The sequence below is a fragment of the Synchiropus splendidus genome, chromosome 15, assembly GCF_027744825.2.
Source record: "Synchiropus splendidus isolate RoL2022-P1 chromosome 15, RoL_Sspl_1.0, whole genome shotgun sequence".
Lineage (NCBI taxonomy): Eukaryota > Metazoa > Chordata > Actinopteri > Syngnathiformes > Callionymidae > Synchiropus > Synchiropus splendidus.
Genome location: NC_071348.1, coordinates 11105106 through 11123864, shown reverse-complemented (window position 1 = coordinate 11123864; position 18759 = coordinate 11105106). Strand labels below are relative to the sequence as shown.

Genomic DNA, 18759 nt, shown 5'->3' with positions numbered 1-18759 from the left:
TGCACGTTCTCCCAAACATCTACGTTCATCTAGCTGAGAGTTTTTAGAGTTAAGCTCTGATAAAGTTGAACTGTAAGCTTCAGTTGAAAGAGTGATGAAGCGCCGTACAGATGCAGTGGCTTCCCTTAGCTGTGTTTGATGGTTGTTGCTGGGCTCCAGTGCAAATGGCGACATCATCGTCCACATTATAACACATCTGTGGTGAATGAATGACAGCGAAAGCCACATACATACTGAAGAGGAATCGCTTCATCTGTCGTGATGTTTTGCGATGATAACTTTTCCGACACCGGCATCGAGGCCAGAATTTCCTCTGCGCCGGTATTATTCTTAAATGAGACACATTTGTGATGAGCAGGAGGCAGAGGCCAGCGGAGCAATCCAGGGAAATTAACTGCTCGAGGGCAGCACCATTCTGGGTGAGTTCATTACAATAAAAAAAAAAACTTCAACATTAGCTTAACCCCTTCGCCGCCATCGTTCTGTGCAGCTGCGTGAGCCGACAGAATGACATGAACAAGAGCGGAGGAGGCGATGGGATGTTTGGTTTGAGAAGTTGGAAAAAAAAACACGACCCACTTGCTCTTACGCAAGAATACTATAATTCTATTCATCATGAAATGTATGCATGCGATGAGGGCATGATGCATGTAGCGTGAAAATGTTGCAAATGCATATTTTATTGTGGGACAACTCACTCCAGGACGCCTCAGTAGTACTGGATCAAACATAGGGAAGCCTTCTGGGGTGAGGCGTGCATTTTATTCATGGGAAGAATATTAATGTTGACCTCACAGCACGGTAAACAAAACAAGCGGAACATGGTGTTGCTGTATAGGATTTATTACCTGTGGGCTCGCCGTCGCGATGTTGCTTACTCGGAGGCTCGTCTGTATCCCACGGTGTGAGCTGGTTGATGGGCGTCTGACCCCATCTCACTCCTGGCGCCAGCAGCAACCCCGGGGTCTGGCTATCGCCAGGAGATAGACCGGTGACCTGCGGCGGCAAAATGACAACTCAGTCCAAGACAAAGCGACATGTAAGCGACATATAACTTCATATCCCACCCGGCTGAGATTTGTCATCTTAATTCTAGCAATGAATTAAACATCGAATTCAGTCGAGCGAGACAATGGAAATGCAGAGAGGAATTCAATAACCACAAAATCAGAGTAAACAGGGGGAGACGGAATGTAATTCCAAAAGGGAAAATAGAACTGGAGGTGACAATGTGCGCTGTTCGCCAGCTAACAAGCCAAGCCGTCTTGGCACGCTCATCTCTGATGCTTTGCTCGGGTGGAGGAGTAAGAAATGGTATCAGGCGAGCACAGGCTGATGAAAACAGTGGGTCAATCGCCACTGGACCCCCGAGCAATGCGCAACTCTCCCAATCTGCCGCTGGATGCTTGGTCCTGAGCGGAGGCGTGAGCCGAGCCGAGCCTGATTCCTTCGCTTGCCCTTGCGGACCGGCCGAGTTAATAGAAAAGACCTGGTCACCGGGCCCCTCCTGCGCCCGCTCCGGCCTGATCCTTCCATCTCTCCCTCTGGCCTCAAATTCTATTATCCTCCCTGACCCAACGTCCACTTCAGCAAGCGCACCAGCGTGCATTACAATGGCGGTGTTGATGAAGAAGCAGCTGGAGAAAAATGCAACGCGGACCACGAGTGTGGTTGCTGCTAATGATAGCACCGAAACACTCAGGCTAATGGAACACAACAGACAGACAGATGTGCATGAGGAGACGCTGCAGACATATGTGTTATTCAAACAAATTCACACATGCAAACAACAAGTCACACAAACACGCACAGCGACGACAGACAGACATGGTCACAGTCACATCCGTGGCAACCCAGACACATAAGACGCACACACAAAAAGACTCACACAAATGTGGAAAGACAGGTTCACGTGCACGGACAAACACGGGATGACAGTTTGGCACATGCACACACGAAAAAATTGGATGACACACAAGAAGAGGCAGACACTTTCAAACTCACTCAGACAACATACGTGTGGATCTACATGTTCTAAACTTAAAACAAACCTGAAACATCCAATTTTAAATGAAGGACAGATGACTACTGCTGTAGAAACGGTGAAACTCCTCGACAAAATAAAGGAACGGACCGCACGGGAAAGGTTTATCAGGGCGTGGGAACACGTCACACAAAGGTCCTGGAGGGACGGCAAAAGGACTAAACAATTTAAAGCAGGTATTTTCATAGCAACAACAGAGATGTGGTCGGCTAAAATGAGAAACAAATATTTTATATTAGACTTTAGTGTTCTTTAGTTAACAGCTCAGTGAAACAAATAAATACAAAACACTTGACACATGATCTCCGTTTAAAATGTCGGCCTTGACACCCTTGGCTTAAAATGAATTACTTGAATAAGAATAAAAACACGGCTTCAACATCACGGAGATAAAAACACCAAATGTTTATCGTAATATCGAAGGACAAAGAAGTAAATTAGAAATGAGTAAACACATTGGAAACTGCCTTCATATGGTGAAGCATTATTAAAAAGCACCACTGTTTATGCTTTTCAATCTGATCCATACCTTCAAATAGCATCATAGTGATGATATATAGAAACACAATAGCCTATTTTGGTGTGTGTGAGACAAACACACCGTCTGCTTTCTGTCACTCTCTGAATGCTGACGGTAAAAAAGAAGGTGGCAATATTGAAGATAAACATCTGAGGGCAGATACAAGGGAAGGGTGGGAGACTTCAGATGCATCGCAGAAACTGTCCACTCCAGACCAGAGAAAAGTGAAATGCTTCGCCCCTGGGCTTTGAAGCCTCAGAGATCCAATGTGGGCTATTCTCAAGGTGAAAAGTTGCATTCTATATTTGATTTAATGACTGCTCTTCCCCCAGCTGATGGCTCTATACCGGTGAACGCTCATTAAGTCTTGACATCCACTAGAAGCGGCAGTTGTTCCTTCACTTGCCCCACAATATTCTCTCATTAATACTCCCACCTATTTACCGGAGACACGAGCAGAGCTGGACACATGGCTACAATCCGTCCGTCACAGCTTCAGTGCGGCGATAATCGGAAAGAAATGCTCTTAGTCAGCGCCATTTCAGTGACAGCACATCCGCCAGGCTGAGAAACAATCCTGACAATTCTGAACATGATCAAGGTTGGGGGGGAAATAGACGTTGACACATTCCCACAGAGGGCGCGCGGGAAGATCCGCACAGCAGGTTAAGAGAGGCGCGCGCACACGCACACCCCGGAGATATCAGACGGAATGTTTATTAAGATGGCAGACTCGCCGCGGGCAGGAAGGCAGTGTAGGTTCCAGGACAGTGCCTGCCGTTTTCTCTCAATTTTATTTGCTCTCCCTTCTCCCAGTCTCCTCCTCCCAGGCCGCCCATTATCACCAGACAGCAGATGGTTTCCTCTGACTGGACGGACACCACGGTGGAGAGGAGGTGGGGAGCCAGATAAATAATTTTTGACTTGTGCCAAGCTATTTTGTGTTTGTTGTGGAGCCGGCTGGGGATTACTTTTGTAGGTTGCACACACAATGTCGCTGATCACATAGTGGAGGTGTGGAATGCGGCGCTTTCACATAAAAAAAAAAAAAAAAAAAACCCAAGGGCACATACATCTGTGAACATTTAGAGGAACTTCTGGAGCCTGGGCAGGGGACACAGGAACACACCGAGAGCGGCGTCCGAAAATCAATCAGCAAACATTTTCAAAGTCAACAGAAGCTAGCAAACACCTTCTGGCGAGAAGCGGGAAATAAACAAAAGACTTTGATAGAGTAAAAACAGGAGTCAAGCAACGGAGTCTCACAAACTTAATAAAATTAATAAATATTCCTGGAAAACTCAACCCCAATGGCCCACTAGAAACGATCGTACAACTGCTTTGTATATCATACACTGACTTTACTCCTGTACATGACACACTGACCTCCCTGCCAGCCAACAAAAACAAGCCCAGATATGCTGAAATCAAAGGTCTACTCATGGTACATGGATGTCATTTGTTTAGTCTCCTCTCTGGCATGTGAAGATGTCAATAGTAGACTGGTGTGAAGCTGGACTCAAGACAATACAATGTGCAAATTGAGCTCAGGAACTGATTTATTATATCTTAAATATAAAGTGAAAATATAAATTGAAATATAAATTTCTCCCCAGACACAGTATTTATCACTTATTCGTCATGTTTTGATGGGGCCAATAACATTTTGGGGAAAGCAGAGGGTGAACCAAGACCAGGCAAGGTCAAAAATGGCGACCGGCACAACACTGCCAGAGACAAAAGTAATAAACTGGACTGACTCTCATGTGCAGGGTTTGCCGCAGCACCTTAGACTAAAAGCGATCTGTAGACCTAGTTTCAACAAAGAATTCCAAAAGATGCTCAACGGAGCAGCCATTTTAAGGTTTAATATCTGAGGGCTTTTATTTTAAAATCAGAATCAAGTCAAATGTACTAAAAAACCCCACTGCTGTGTCCATGTAGATGCTAACATGTGCTAACCACAGCTCAGTATCAATATAATTCTATTGAGAGAAACATTGTTGTTGCATATACACTTTTTACGTTTACGTTTTGTACGTACATAAAACGGTCAATAATACAAGAACCTGCAGCCGCTTTTTTTTTTTTTGGAAGTATCACTCATATATCATTCTAAAAGTGCATGATTCAACTTTTGTTTTTAGGAATGGAAAATAAGGATATAAAATGGCAGATATCAAATTGCAGCAATAGTTTTCAACACCCAGTTTTCAGGATTAAAACGAAGCAGAACAAAAGCATATCATCCCAGCCCGAGTGACAGTGCAGATGAATAGCAACAACACCATTGTTGCTTCATGGAGGCCCGCTTCTTTTCATCCATTTCCTTTCAGCATTTCCCATCAGAAGTTGCCACTGCAGACTCATGGACCCCCAGCTGCATGTCTCCCATCTCTCTCCTTCCAAATCCAAATCATCTGGATCCTTTGTCTCCAAATTGTGTCTCCTAACAACTCAGCCACTCCACTTCTAGCCTTCCCTTTCACTCCTCTGTCACCGCGCCTGCACTTTCTTCTGCACCTTTGATCTCTGTCCATTACTCTGATCCCAGTACATGTTAGTCCTCACTACCTCTGATTCCAGAATCTTCACTAATCCACTCTGTCTGACCTAAAATTCCTCTTCTCCCCGGCTCTGCCTCCTCCGAACCCTCAACCCTACTTTACTATTACTCATTTCCTGTTTCAGTAACATTTACAATGGATTACGTAAACAGCCATAAAAGTGTTGAGAGGCAGTGTTCAGTTGCATGAGCGTATCCCAGAGCTTTCATGCAACTAGTCGGTGTCTCTCCGCCATTATGGTCTAAAGTTGGCATCAGACACACTGAGGTCATCAGGAAATATCACGAGCTTTGCATTGGGATACTGCTGTTGATGCGGGGAGCCAACAACAGCTAGGGGAGTACGCTGATCTTGGCTGGCTCATCCACCACTTTTCCTGGACACAGCAAGCACTGACATCTGTCACTATGTCCGCTCCACCCTCTTGCACCAACCGTCCATATCATCCTGCCGACCAGAACGTCCGGCCTCTGGATGCCATCTGCCGCGGGCACATAGGAGACCTGTAGTGGTGATCCAGAACTGTGTGCTTTGATTGCTTTGAGTCATCCACTGCATCCACATCCAAATAAACACTAAGTGTTTGCTCATGGATTTGTGTTTGCCTTTCGAATTTCAGTCCACGCCAGCCCTTGTTGGAGCGGAGTTACTGCGCGAGTGCAATCCTATAATAACACAGAGTCGGACACACCACGCTCTTACTGGAAACCAGCAGCGTGGATGATTCTGCGTAATCTCCAGCTCTCGACACGTACCATGCCTGTGGTACGGCCCAGCAAACCAACGCACACAGCCTCCGTCCTGTTATGACTCCAGCTTCCCCAGAGAAATTATTTTACCGCTTGACACAGAAAGAAAAAGCACTGGAGAAGGAGAGAGAGAGATGTGTTTGTCTAGAACAACGGGCTCCCGGGGGGGTAAACAACATTACAACACTCACTGATCAAATCATCATCTTTGAGATTTAATAACAGGTTTGAGTGGAGAAAAAGGTGCACAGAGATCTAGGTGTTTTTTTTTGGGGGGGAGCAAAGGCTGTTCAGCAGATTGAGAGAGAGTGAGGGCCCGAAATGGAATAAGGTGCACACACAGAGACGGGTCAGTAACAATGCCACAGCGGAGGCTAATCTTGTGAAATGTCATTTGCGCGACTGGCAGAGCTAGCTAAGTGCAAGTCGGTGTTACATGGCTTGATGATGATCCACCTTTTAAGGGTTCTGTGTTCCTCCGGCGGCAAAGCTCTTTGTAGACAAGATGAAAACAGCAGACTGGATGGCGACACGGTTCAAAGTTCTCAAGGCCATTTAGTAAACAAGTTAATAGCATGTTGCTTCCGCCAAGAAAAGAAAAAAACATTAGTAGGAAACTAAAGAAATGTGCTTGGAATGACGCTCATTTTACACATGGTTCTATTAAAAGTAAGGAGATTCATAACCAGTAAGATGCCAAGTTTGGTGGGTGATTTACTGCATGTCGTAAATAGCACACGTCCAACGGGTCATAGTGGCCTATCACAGTATGAATTTAATCCCTTCATGCTCACAGAATAAAAGGGAATATAAACGTCATTTTTTAAAATTGTGCATATATTCAAACAAAATTTTCATAGGGAGATTTATTTAATAATTTAAAAAGTATATGCGTGTTTTGAAGGCATGAATGCACTTGGTGAACTGAAAAACTGACAACACAAATAAACGTAAAACAAAATGACGTTTTGCTTCGATCAGACAGACTAAATTTTAACCCTAACTTGTCACTCGATCTGACTGAAGTGAGACGACACCTGTCTCCCCTGCACAGACACAACGATTGCATAAATAAAGAACTGAATCAATTGCTGCATACTTCATTATTGATGACTTTTTTTTGCATTGGAAATGAGTATAAAACTTACACGGTCCAAAGACCTTCAGATTCATTCATTACCGCTTTGTTTTGGTGTCGGCTATCGTGGTTCATTAATCGAGTGCAAATCTCGACCGTAGGCCAAATGTACATCATTTAAACCGTCTGCTGCACAAGACGCAGACTCCTGTTGGCAAGGTCCTAACAGCTGAATGGGGATTATTGAACGCCACTTGAGTCATGAAAGACTAAAACAGAAGTAAAGCAGCCAGTTTATTATTATACATTTAGAAAAATGTAAGTAATTCCATTCATTTTGCACAAATTGAAGTGCTGAAATAGTAATCTTTTATTTTTGTTTATTTTGCTGAAAAAGAATGAAAAAAAAATTGAAAAAAGGTTCAGTGACAGATTGGTATCTATTCATTTTTTTTAAATAAAAAATAATAATACAAATAAAAAATAATAATAAATAATCAAAGATTTTTATTAATAAAGTTGATAATAAAGTCCAAGAATAGATAAATGAATTGTGTTCTCTAATTCCAAGGCTTCCTCAAGAGATACATTTAATTCCAACATATCTGTTAATAAATCACAATATTCATCATGGCTGTTACATAATAAATGCTCCCCTGCAGCTTTCTATTAATAGCATCTGCTCCGAATGGATGGCAGAGGAAAATAGTGTTTCTGACGCCGTCTTCCTTCATGGTTTAATGTCAAGGCATCCGACTCTGCACACAATGTACACAAATTAAATCAGAATCAAAATTTCCACGGTGACTGCTCTGCTTTACAGTATGTAGGATGAAATATCCAATTGTAATTCCACACCATCACAGTATAACGGCAGGAAGCAAGGAAATGAAATTCCACGCAGACTATTTTTTTTTGTGTTCGGCATTGATGGATACAGCAAATGTGGCAGCAGTGCTGAGGGTAGTGGCTTTTTTTTACGGGAAAAGGATCAGTACATCACACTCAAGAAGCATTTCAATATACATATATATATATATATCAGCCAACATTTCTGGCTGTCCAGCACCTTAAATTGTGAGTCGACAAAAGCGCACATCTCTTTTAGTCTTCAGCATTATTCCAGAATCCTGCACATGACGACGCGCTGACAACTAAATGTGAAGTGAATTTGTTCTGGGCTTCAATCATAACAGTACTGCTTGCTGGCACTGAATCAATGGTGCTGCCGCTGCGTCCAATCTATTCGACTGGAACATCGCAGAGCATCTCACAAGCGTAGACAGAGACCACAGTGCCATTTTTGGCAGCCATTTTATCAGATGTAAAGGGTGGAACCGCCGACAATGGAGACGCATGTTCGGCGCCGCGGATGTTTCGTGCTGAAACAATACGGCTCCTACGTTGCCAGTTTCGGGGACTGATCAGATGGATGTTTGTGCAAATCGCCATCTGATCCTCCGAATTTATTTATTTGATTTCAACACTTGTTGTCTCCAGAATTGAAAAATCGCATAATGCCGGATTAACAACCGAAACTGGCTGGAGAACCAACAAGACGCAGCAGTCAGGAAACAAACATGTTGATCGCCATGATCTCAGTCAATAACAGAAATTAAAAAACAGACGTTTCTTTTCAGAATCATCAACAGTAAACCCTGACACAAGTAATATTCCCCTAGATATTAGACACCTTTAACGTCTTACATTTGTTTGTCTTTAAAGTGTTTTTTCACAAAACTGTCTACGGTATAGTGGTGTTCAAAAATCAAGAGTTGGAAATGTGCGTTTTCTTTTACTTGATGTGACATGAGAACAGGACTCTTGCAGCTAAATTATGTTTCGGAGAAGGCCTTAGATCAGCTGAGATGATGGAGATTTTATGAATTACATATTGAAGCATGGGCCGTATAAACCACCCTACCTTCAATTGATGGGACAACCCAGCGAGGGGAGTCAGGTTCACTGAATAAAGGAAGAGAAATGACTTCAATTCACTTTTGTTTGACTGGTTGGGACGTTAGCGCAGCTGGTCCACTCACTGAAGCCAATTGAAAGTCGGGGATTGCTATGGCGGATTAGACTGCAGGAATCTTACCATTTGACTACCTCAATGAACTTTCTTCGCTCGCTTCTAAATCTGTTCTTTCAGTTATAATAACTGCGCTAGCATGTACTGGAGTGCTAACGCAGGTCTTCCTTTGTCTAGATGCATGCAGTGCTCCACTTTAGTTGGCCATGCTTGACATAAAGATTTTACAGTGGTGCTTATTTTGTCCTGGGTTTAAACCCCTGGAGCTTAAAGTACTCATTGCAAGTTACTTGGGATAAAAGTGTCTGCTAAATGTCCTTCAACGTAATAAGAACACTTCAGGGGTGGCATCTGTGGCGGCCCAGGGGTCTTTGATACACGTCTTACATGCAATAACAGTAGTCATAAAAAGGGAATTACAATTAACAAGGGTAAACATCGAGAAAGTCAAAGTTTTCTTCAGTTATCGTAGATGTATTCTCTGTATAAACACAAAGATCAAATCTACATTTCACCATCCCATAACACTACAAGCAAACAAACTGTCCACACAACTTCATTGGGCGGAAGTCGAGTCTCTCAAGTTTCTCTACCCCTATTTGAATGGCTGCGTTCTGTTCCGCTGTTTCTCCAACGTAGTTTTAGGATGGATGGATGGAGTTTTCATCGTGAATTATAAACAAAAAAATATTTTATTTGCATTCGTTTGTGTCTGTATAAGGCAGTCACACTTGTTGAAACACTAAATCAGATTTTATTTATTTGAGATTGTGTCAAATTTTAAGTGTCCAAAAACTTTTTTTTCCTATTGTATACATGCATCATATGCATGTAAACACTCCTCACAGCAACTCATGAGAGTGAAGGAGAATAAAAGTTTGTACGAACACAAACAGCAGCAAAGAAGGCGAAAGCAAGAACAAAGAAAATGAGGAAAAGAATCTTCCCGACTGGGGCATATTTAATGGATTGTTGTCGGCTAAAAGAAAGCAAATCAACCTCATAATATCAGGTAATGATCCCATAAAGTGCCAACTGATAATGTGTTCAGGCTGAAATGGAGAAGGAAGAAAATTGGCTGCTAAATACTTTTTAATAGCTCTTTCATTGCTGTTGACTCAAAATATGAAATAAATAGATGTATGACAGCACCCTCTGTGGTGTGTGAGTCCACCCCATTTCTCTGAAGCGGCGTGCAAACATGTTGTATCCGTCGCCACCATCTGCATCGAGGCAACATGCTACGGGAGATGTGTCAGCCATTACTGCGACTTGACGGCTCATGACTGGCAGCTTGTGCGCTGAAAATCGAAAACCCAAACAAAAGCAGATGCTTGAGGGCACCGACACTTAAGACTGACCGGCGGCAGCCCGACACCCAGACATAATGGAAACACGAAACAGCAGCGCCTGGCGGCCGTGTTCGCCGCTGACACGCCACAGAAAGGCTGCAGATACAGAGTGCATAATTTCAAGCCCCCGGGCCAAAGGACTGAAGGGGAATGGACTTCACTTCCACTGAGATTCCTCCTAAGACGCTCCGACAGCAAGGCCAGCTTCTGGCTCAACCTTCCAGAGTAAGGAAAAGTGCGATTGCAGGGAAGAGGCCGACAAGCTGGAATGGACGAGAAGGTGATCGGCGTGAGGTTGCTACCGTACACTTCGAATCCCTGCTTTGTCTTCTCTGGAATCGGTGGGTGAGACATGTTTGATAAAGACAAACAAGTACCCAAGCTGCGGTTGGTGGAAATAGTTTGCCGCCATTGACTAATAATTCTCATAGCATGAAAGAAAACTACTTAAACTACTGTTACCAATTGCAAGCCATGTAATGGGGGGACGCTATTCCAGTGCTGGCTTCAGCATCTTATGGAACAAGGCAGCCAAAAAAAGAAAACGGAGCAGTGAAGAAAAAAAGCATTGGATCAGAAACAAGCCAAAGCGTGTATAAACATTGGCGGTGCCGCTCTGACATGCACATACATTATGACAGCAGGCTAACTGATGCTAATGAATATCCTTCTGTTTACTGTAGCTAGAAACCACAGCTGCAGAGCGAGGTTCCAGTTTCGGAGAACTGAATGAGTCTAATGCAGCAGGAAGGGCTCATGAATGGCAAGGCACTGCCCTGGTTGGAATCAGATCCCACTCTGTGTGGATGAGAACCACTAAGAATTGTTTTTACAAAGTTACCTGCTACACCTTCATGAGCATCTGTATGTATTTACAATGTTATTAACAGAAAAATAAATAAAAAAAATAAGATACATGATCCAAGAATCACTATTCACTTTCTAAAAAGTCATTTTTATGCAACATATCTACATTTTTTTTAACCGAATATTAATTTTAGCTATATACTTTTTTTGCAATTGAAATATTTATGAGAGCTCAAAGGATTAGTTGCTTTCTGGAACTCGCTTGTACAACACACTCATTTGTCCTGAGGAGGATGTACTTCTGCCCTCTACCCAAGGTCGGTTGTTCAGCATTTTACTTTTCCACTACACATGGAGATTTTTTTTTTTTTTTGGTCCAGCTAAACGGAGCGGATGCGCTGAGGAATATCTCTTGAGACTTGATCAGATCTCACTTTAAGAGTCCGGGAAAGTCAAGCTTGGGAAGCCTCTGATCAAACTGTGGCCCTCGGGACTGTGGTAAACGTATGAAGATGAGATGAGACTAGGCAGCAGCAGTCGCGCCTCTTTGGAGGTCGACTCTGCTCTGGACATGTGAGCTGTGGAGACTTCATGTCACAGTAACACCTCCCACCGGAGTGTGGCAGCCTCCACTGGCACTGACGGGGACGGTGTGAGACAAAGGTCTGAAGCGGGCCGTGACCTTGCCTGATGTGTGGTGAGTGTTTAGGGAACGGAATATCAACTGCTTGTCACAGCAGCGGCCTGGGAGACCCTGAGACGACTGAGTAGCTCTCATATGAGGTTCAGACTGAGACAGGAACGACTAGTTGAGAGCTCTAGACGTAAGTGGGAGTCAAGTAAATGAGCATCCAGGGAGAAAACTGCCATTGAAAATGACATTATTTAGCCGAACAATGACACATAAGAGGAAGTAACATGCCTTTTATGAATGCACGGGAAACTAAGTGCGATGAAGGTGAGACATGACTGAGCGGTAATGAGAATATAGCTATCGTGAATCATGATAAGGTCACCCTCCATATAGAAATGGCTTGAATTATTCCTTTATTAACATTTTAATGAGTAATTTCAATGAAGCACATTGGAATAAAAAAGTGTGGGATACCGTTTTCATCCGTTCACCCTTAAATGCAATGGCGTTCTTTTCTATTTTCCGGATCAGGAGCTGACTGAATGTGCGTTCAAACAAAATGGGACTTGGCGACAGTTGACTTGGACCTGTGTTGTTGCAGGACTCCAGCCCCCAAAGCCACTTCCCCCGACCTCACATGTTACATCAATAATGGAGGCCAGTCTGCCCGCGAGTTAGTGGACAGTCAACATGGCGGATTATCTACTGAGGGAGTACATTAAAGACAAAAGGCAAATTTGGACAGACACTACCGCTATCAGTGTGTTGAGGGGAGGAAGGAATACCAACAACCATTTCACATCTTCATCTTGATGCATATTTCCTACCTGCAAACGTCACCATAAATCTGGGCTCCGAATGGTTAACACAGCGCAACTTACCACTCCAGTTTAGAATGTTCTGCTTCAGCTGTGAATGATGCCTGGACCGCAGCAATTGAAATGCTCTGAAGCTGCGACCATGTCATGCCACCGCACCCATATTGCAAAGCAACACTGTACGTAACCGCAGGTGCTATTGCCGCATAGATCGAATTTGGTGGGAACGTAGCTTGAAATAACAGCTGTCCGCCGACGTCAAACTCCAAAAAACCATCACGATTAAATGGAGACTTTTATAGAGCTTCTAAAACTAGATCCTCTGATGTCAGAAATTGTAACCCAGGAAAAGTGTGACAGACTGTTTTCTGTCATGAATAAAATGGGAAAACAGACGCAAGTTGGTTCCGAATTTTCCTGAGTGCTGGTGTGGCCATGCGGCAAGACAAAGCAGCGAGTGCCGATTTGTACGAGATCCCAGCGAGGTACTCTCTGGAACACTACTTCATGGGCTGCTACAAATACAAAAAGCAAGCCGAGGAGACACTGGTCGAACAGCTCCCTCTCACTTTCATTACGCAACACATCACATATATGAATCACAATACATCCAGAGGCTATTCAATAAATGCCGTTCCCACAAGCATCATTTAGCATAGCTACCAAGGAAAACAAGATGATGCTCAGTACAGGGCGTTTCCAAGACGCCAAGTTTGGCCCCTAGTGTGAGTTTTACATCGCTCTTGTCTGGAGGACTGAGAGTCATGTAGGTTCATATTGGGACGCAACGTGGAAGTTTCAGATTAATTTAAGACAGTTTTTTATATTGAGGTTGGTAAAACTGCATTTGGAAATGAGCATCCCACTCAAACCATCTCAAGCTCCAGTGGGGCCAATTTGGCACAAGCTGGGTTGCACTGCCATTATCGGCCAAGGCTTAATCAAGAGCATATTGCAGAGCAAACAAAGACCCAGGAAGCTCCGCACAGACATGAGCATCAAAACTGAACCTCAGGGGAGTAGAAGAAGGTCGCTGAGTCATCTGTTGGACCGGTTCATATAGACCACCCTGTGCTCCCCGTGTGCATCAAGGAGCCTTTCATCAGTTCGCTTTTGAAACATGCTGACCACTCCGGAGCAGCCAGGGCCACAACATTAGGAATAAAATAGACATACAGTATGTGGAGGGAAAAACGCCAGTTCAATAAACTCATACGGTGTCCTCTAAATCATTACTGACTTCATTTGCGTTCAATAACCAGACATGTAAACAAGCCAAGACCTTGCCAAATGACATGAACCCACGCGATCACAACATCGATATTTGTCATGGAAAAGTACAAGCAGCAGCAGAACCAGGAGCAAGTCATGTTCATCAATTCACTAAAGGAAAAAAAGAAGAAAATTGGAGAAAGTGTGTCATGAATACAATTCTGAATAAAATTAATATAATAAAACAGCTTCTTTTTCTTCTTCTTCCTCCTCTTTGGGCTTCTCCCTTCAGGGGTGGCCACAGCGGATCACCTTCCTCCATCTCACCCTGTCCTCTGCTTCCTCTTCTCTCAAACCTACAAACCTCATGTTCTCCTTCACCACCTCCATCAATCTCCTCTTTGGCCTTCCTCTCCACCTTCTGCCTGGCAGTTCCAACCTCAACATCTTCCAACCAATGTACTGTCTGTCTCTCTCTCCTCTGTACATGTCCAAACCATCTCCATCTAGCCTCTCTGACTTTGTCTCCTAAACACCTGTGCTGTCCCTCTGATCTACTGCTTCCTGATCCTATCCATCCTGCTCACTCCCAGAGAGAAGCTCAGCATCTTCATCTCTGCTACCTCCAGCTCTGCCTCCTGCCTTTTCCTCAGTGCCACTGTTTCCAAACCATACAACATTGCTGGCCTCACCACCCTTTTGGACACTTTCCCTTCCATCCTCGCAGACACCCTTTTGTTACACACCCCACCTGACACTCTTCTCCAATGATTCCATCCTGCCTGCACCCGCTTCTTCACCACTTTCTCACACACTCCATGACCATGGGCAGTTGAGCCTCAATACTTCAACCCCCCCATCTTCTTCATCTCTACATCCTGTAACTTCACCTGTCCACTTGGCTCCCTCTCATTCACACACATGTATTCCGCCTTTCTGCGGCTAACCTTCATTCCTCTCCTTTCCAAGTCACACCTCCACCTCTCTAACTTCCACTTGCTCCCTGCCCTCACCACAGATCACAATGTCATCTGCAAACATCATCGTCCAAGGGGCTTCTTGTCTAACCTCATCTGTCAACCTGTCCATCACCATGGCAAACAAGAAGGGGCTCAGAGCTTGGCCTTGGTGCCTTCCCACCTCCACCTTGAACTCCTCTGTTCCACCTGCAGCACACCTCACCACTGTCTCACACCTGGCATACATGTCCCGCACCACTCCAACATACTTCCCTGCCACTCCAGACTTCCTCATAAATATAATAAAACATCTAAATATCATAAAATATTTTTCATAAATAAGCTCTAAAGAAGATAAGTAAATGAAAGTAGCACCAGACATTGTTCTAATTCATTTTAAAAACTTCTCCAACAGGTAAACAGTTTTTACTGTTGGGGGTGCCATCACTTTCTTTATCTTTTTTTTTTCCATAGTTGGTAGCCATCAAACATATTTGCAGGAGTCAAGTCAATTTAGTGCTGCATTACGGCCACCAAATGTGGCAAGTGTATTAAAAATCAGCATCTCACGGCCCACAGGTGTAAAACAAAAAACTTCTAGAGCCCTCTAGGGGGCGCTCGCGGTCTAACCATAGGCCTCGGCTACATGGTAAAGAATCACTGCTCTAAACGGTTGAGTCTGTAAAAAAGCAGCCATAACTTCATAAGCGTTGAAATTGTTCATATTCCGATGGTGTTCCCGGAACACTGGTGTCCACAGCTCTTGTGCATGGTGGGTTTGATTTACTAACCAGATAATTAGAGCGTAATTATGTGATGCATTTATTCATGGTCATTGATGGGGCAGCTGGATGGATTCTACAGTCCCTCTTAGCATTTTATTGATTTTCTCCAGACACAGAGCTATGCAGGAACAGATGCATCCTCTGGTCAGTGAAGGAGAAAGGAAAAAAAAAAAAAAACTTTTCTGGCCAACATCCACACTGGCCGGATGAATACGCGAGCTCAACATGAGATGCGCCTTCCTTCGAACTGTTCTCACATCGGCACCTGGAAGGCAAAGCCTCTCATCATGTGAGGAATTCAATCCAAAATAAATTTCGGCCTCATTAACAAAGAGGCACAGCAACACGACGCGCAAAGAAAACCGCCACCATTCTCGGAGGAACATGGAGAGTTGGAATGATTTCATCATTGGCGACTTTCACACAAGATGGCCTTGACTCAAAATAGGAGGCGCCGCAGTGCTGTCACATCAACCGCTTCATCACTCCAACTTGAAGTTAATAACTTGGCCGTGACCTTTTTTTATGATGAGTTACTTCGCCGGTTTTAACTGCACGACACATTCTTGCCCTGAAGAATCAATAACGTGATGCAACATCTGTGCGCTGAGCCAAGGGCGGCATCTAACCCTTTGTTTCATTTCACTGCCACATAAACTCCCAATTTGATCTCACGTTTGCAGTTTCATCAACTTTGCCATGTGTCAAAATCATAGTGGCAAGGGTTAGACACTTTATCTTTTGGCTTCTCTTGTTGGTCCGTGAGAAAAGGAGATATGATGCCATTAAATCATGACCATTAGAAGGTGTTGAGGAGCAAGCAAGGTGAGGAGATCACATGGATTCGACTCTACTGTAGAGCTACAGTGTGTTGTCAAAGCAGCGCTGCTGTGGTGCGCGGCGCTCCTCTTCCCACACAGTCGCAGAGAAGAAGCCGCTCACATGCGTAACTTCCTGCTGTGTTTAAACCTGGTGCGCCTCTAACTTAACCACACACCTTCACCACAGAACCATGGAGGGAGGGATCCTTGTTGGAGCCGCCACCATGCCAAAGACTGTCTTACGTGACGTGTCACTTCAAAACTTTGATACTCATGGACTGTCAAAGTTTGCTCCCTTGTTTAAAAGTTGGCGCAAAACTAAATGCACAACAAAATAAATGTGCTCCAAAATGTGAAGAGAAAAGAGAAAGACTCATTGTTTTTGTGAAGCAAGTTCAGGCAAAGAATGCTAAGAATTTGTCTGGAAACTGAAAACTACAACAAAATCATGCAAAAAAAGAAGTGATCAAATCCAAACAGTTATTTAAAGCAAGTAAATAAATAAATAAATCATGATATATTTTGCCATATTGCTGGGCCCTTTCTGGACACACTTGAAACACATATATTTTCTGCAATTTGTTTCTGCAAATTACCTGGCAAAATGTGTCAGTAGTGTCAGTCAGCAGCTACAGTTTTTCACAAATGAATAGTGATTTTCTATAGGACTTCAAGCACAAGTGCGCTTTGGCCGAGGTTCCTTTGGTGGTGAGCTTCGGGATTTTTTTCTACGAACCAAGGGGGCCGTGGCTAGAAACTCGGTAACTTTGGCATTTTTTAGTAATTTATTTATTAATATATAATAATATATTATTTAGTAATAATAAAGTAGTAAGATTTTTTCCAACGTCAAATAAATATTTAGTGCACATGTATGACTTTATAGGAGACCGAAGAGACTATATATATATATATATATATATATATATTGCTCTCAAGGCCATTCTGAGGTGCCCACCTCAGAATAGGAACCGGACTTGGATCCATCAAACACAGTTTATGACGCCTACATGCATCACAGAAGTGACAGAACAGACATCTGCTGAGACAGAGTCCACCAAAGTCTCCCATAAAATACAGCCGCGGCAGCCTCATCTAGAAACCTGTGGCCTCCTTCTCACCTTTGAGGTTTCAGTTTAGGAGCTGCCACATTGCTCACTAACTGTTTGTGAGGCGACTGAAAGGTTGCTTTTATCCCACAAGATGAAGTGGTCAGTGCACCTCTGCGCTCCCTCCAGCGCTGAAGAGGCAGGGGTCCGCGCAGCACACAGCCTGGGGTAAGATATAACTGAGGAGACATGCTGGGATCTTTGGACACTGAAGTCTCCTAAAGAAACTCAGAAGTAGCCGTGAACTGGGGCGCGGCAGGAGGGTAAACAAACCCACACTTGAATTATGGAAGGGCCTTTCAATGAGAGTGAATGCACCCCAGTCAAGTTCTACTTCAAATGCTAATGTTTGTCCGCACAGATGGCAAAAGTGATTTCAAGGTTTGTCGCTTGGTCCATTGTAAAGCCATTAATTAAAAGAATTTTTGCTGATGTTTGTGTGAGTATCATTTGAAATACCCTTGACAGAAACTGGCCTGAAAACAGAAATATTGAATTCACTGAGGAGAAAGGTCAGAACAGGAGTGGGAGCGAAACAAGCTCTAGTCGTGAAGTGACTGGAATTCCAGCAGCACTTTGTTGCAGAGATTGAATGATGAGTCAAAGAAAAAAATATCGGAGAATCAAGAAGCCAAAAGAAAAAATAATCCATTCATTTTACATAACAGAGTGTCCATATACCCTGGAAAGGTTGGCACCATGTGCTCACAGGAAACACGTCCAAGTACTAAGGGAACAGACGTGCATTAAATTTTTTTTTTTTTTTTAAATAAATAAATAAAAAAAACAAAACAGCCTTGTTTAGGTAAATATGGTTGCTTAGTTTGATGATTTGTTTTTTCCAACATCATTTTTGTATGACTTAACAATTGCACTCCACCAACTACTCATTACTTATTATATGGGTATAAAAAAAAATGGGAGTTTTAAAAAACTTCAAGAGGCTGTGTTTAAACCTGGTGCACCTCTAACTTGACCACACACCTTCAACACAAAACCATGGAGGGAGGGATCCTTGTCGGAGCCGCCACCATGCCAAAGACTGTCTTGCGTGACGTCTCACTTCAAAACTTTGATACTCATGGACTGTCAAAGTTTGCTCCCTTGTTTAAAAGTTGGCGCAAAACTTGTTTAGCCTTGTTTAGGTAAATATGGTTGCTTAGTTTGATGATTTGTTTTTTCCAACATCATTTTTGTATGACTTAACAATTGCACTCCACCAACTACTCATTACTTATTATATGGGTATAAAAAAAAAACTTCAAGAGGTAA

General features: G+C 43.4%; 1 protein-coding gene across 4 annotated transcripts in view; it reads right to left on the bottom strand.

The window, feature by feature from the left end:
• LOC128746753 (kelch-like protein 29) overlaps positions 1-18759 on the bottom strand; it is a 272806-nt gene that overhangs the window by 131775 nt on the left and 122272 nt on the right. For all 4 annotated transcript variants that reach the window (XM_053844042.1, XM_053844040.1, XM_053844039.1 and 1 more), the window contains one exon: positions 849-996. In XM_053844042.1, the coding sequence (XP_053700017.1) occupies positions 849-996 (148 nt within the window). The remainder of the gene's footprint in view (positions 1-848; positions 997-18759) is intronic.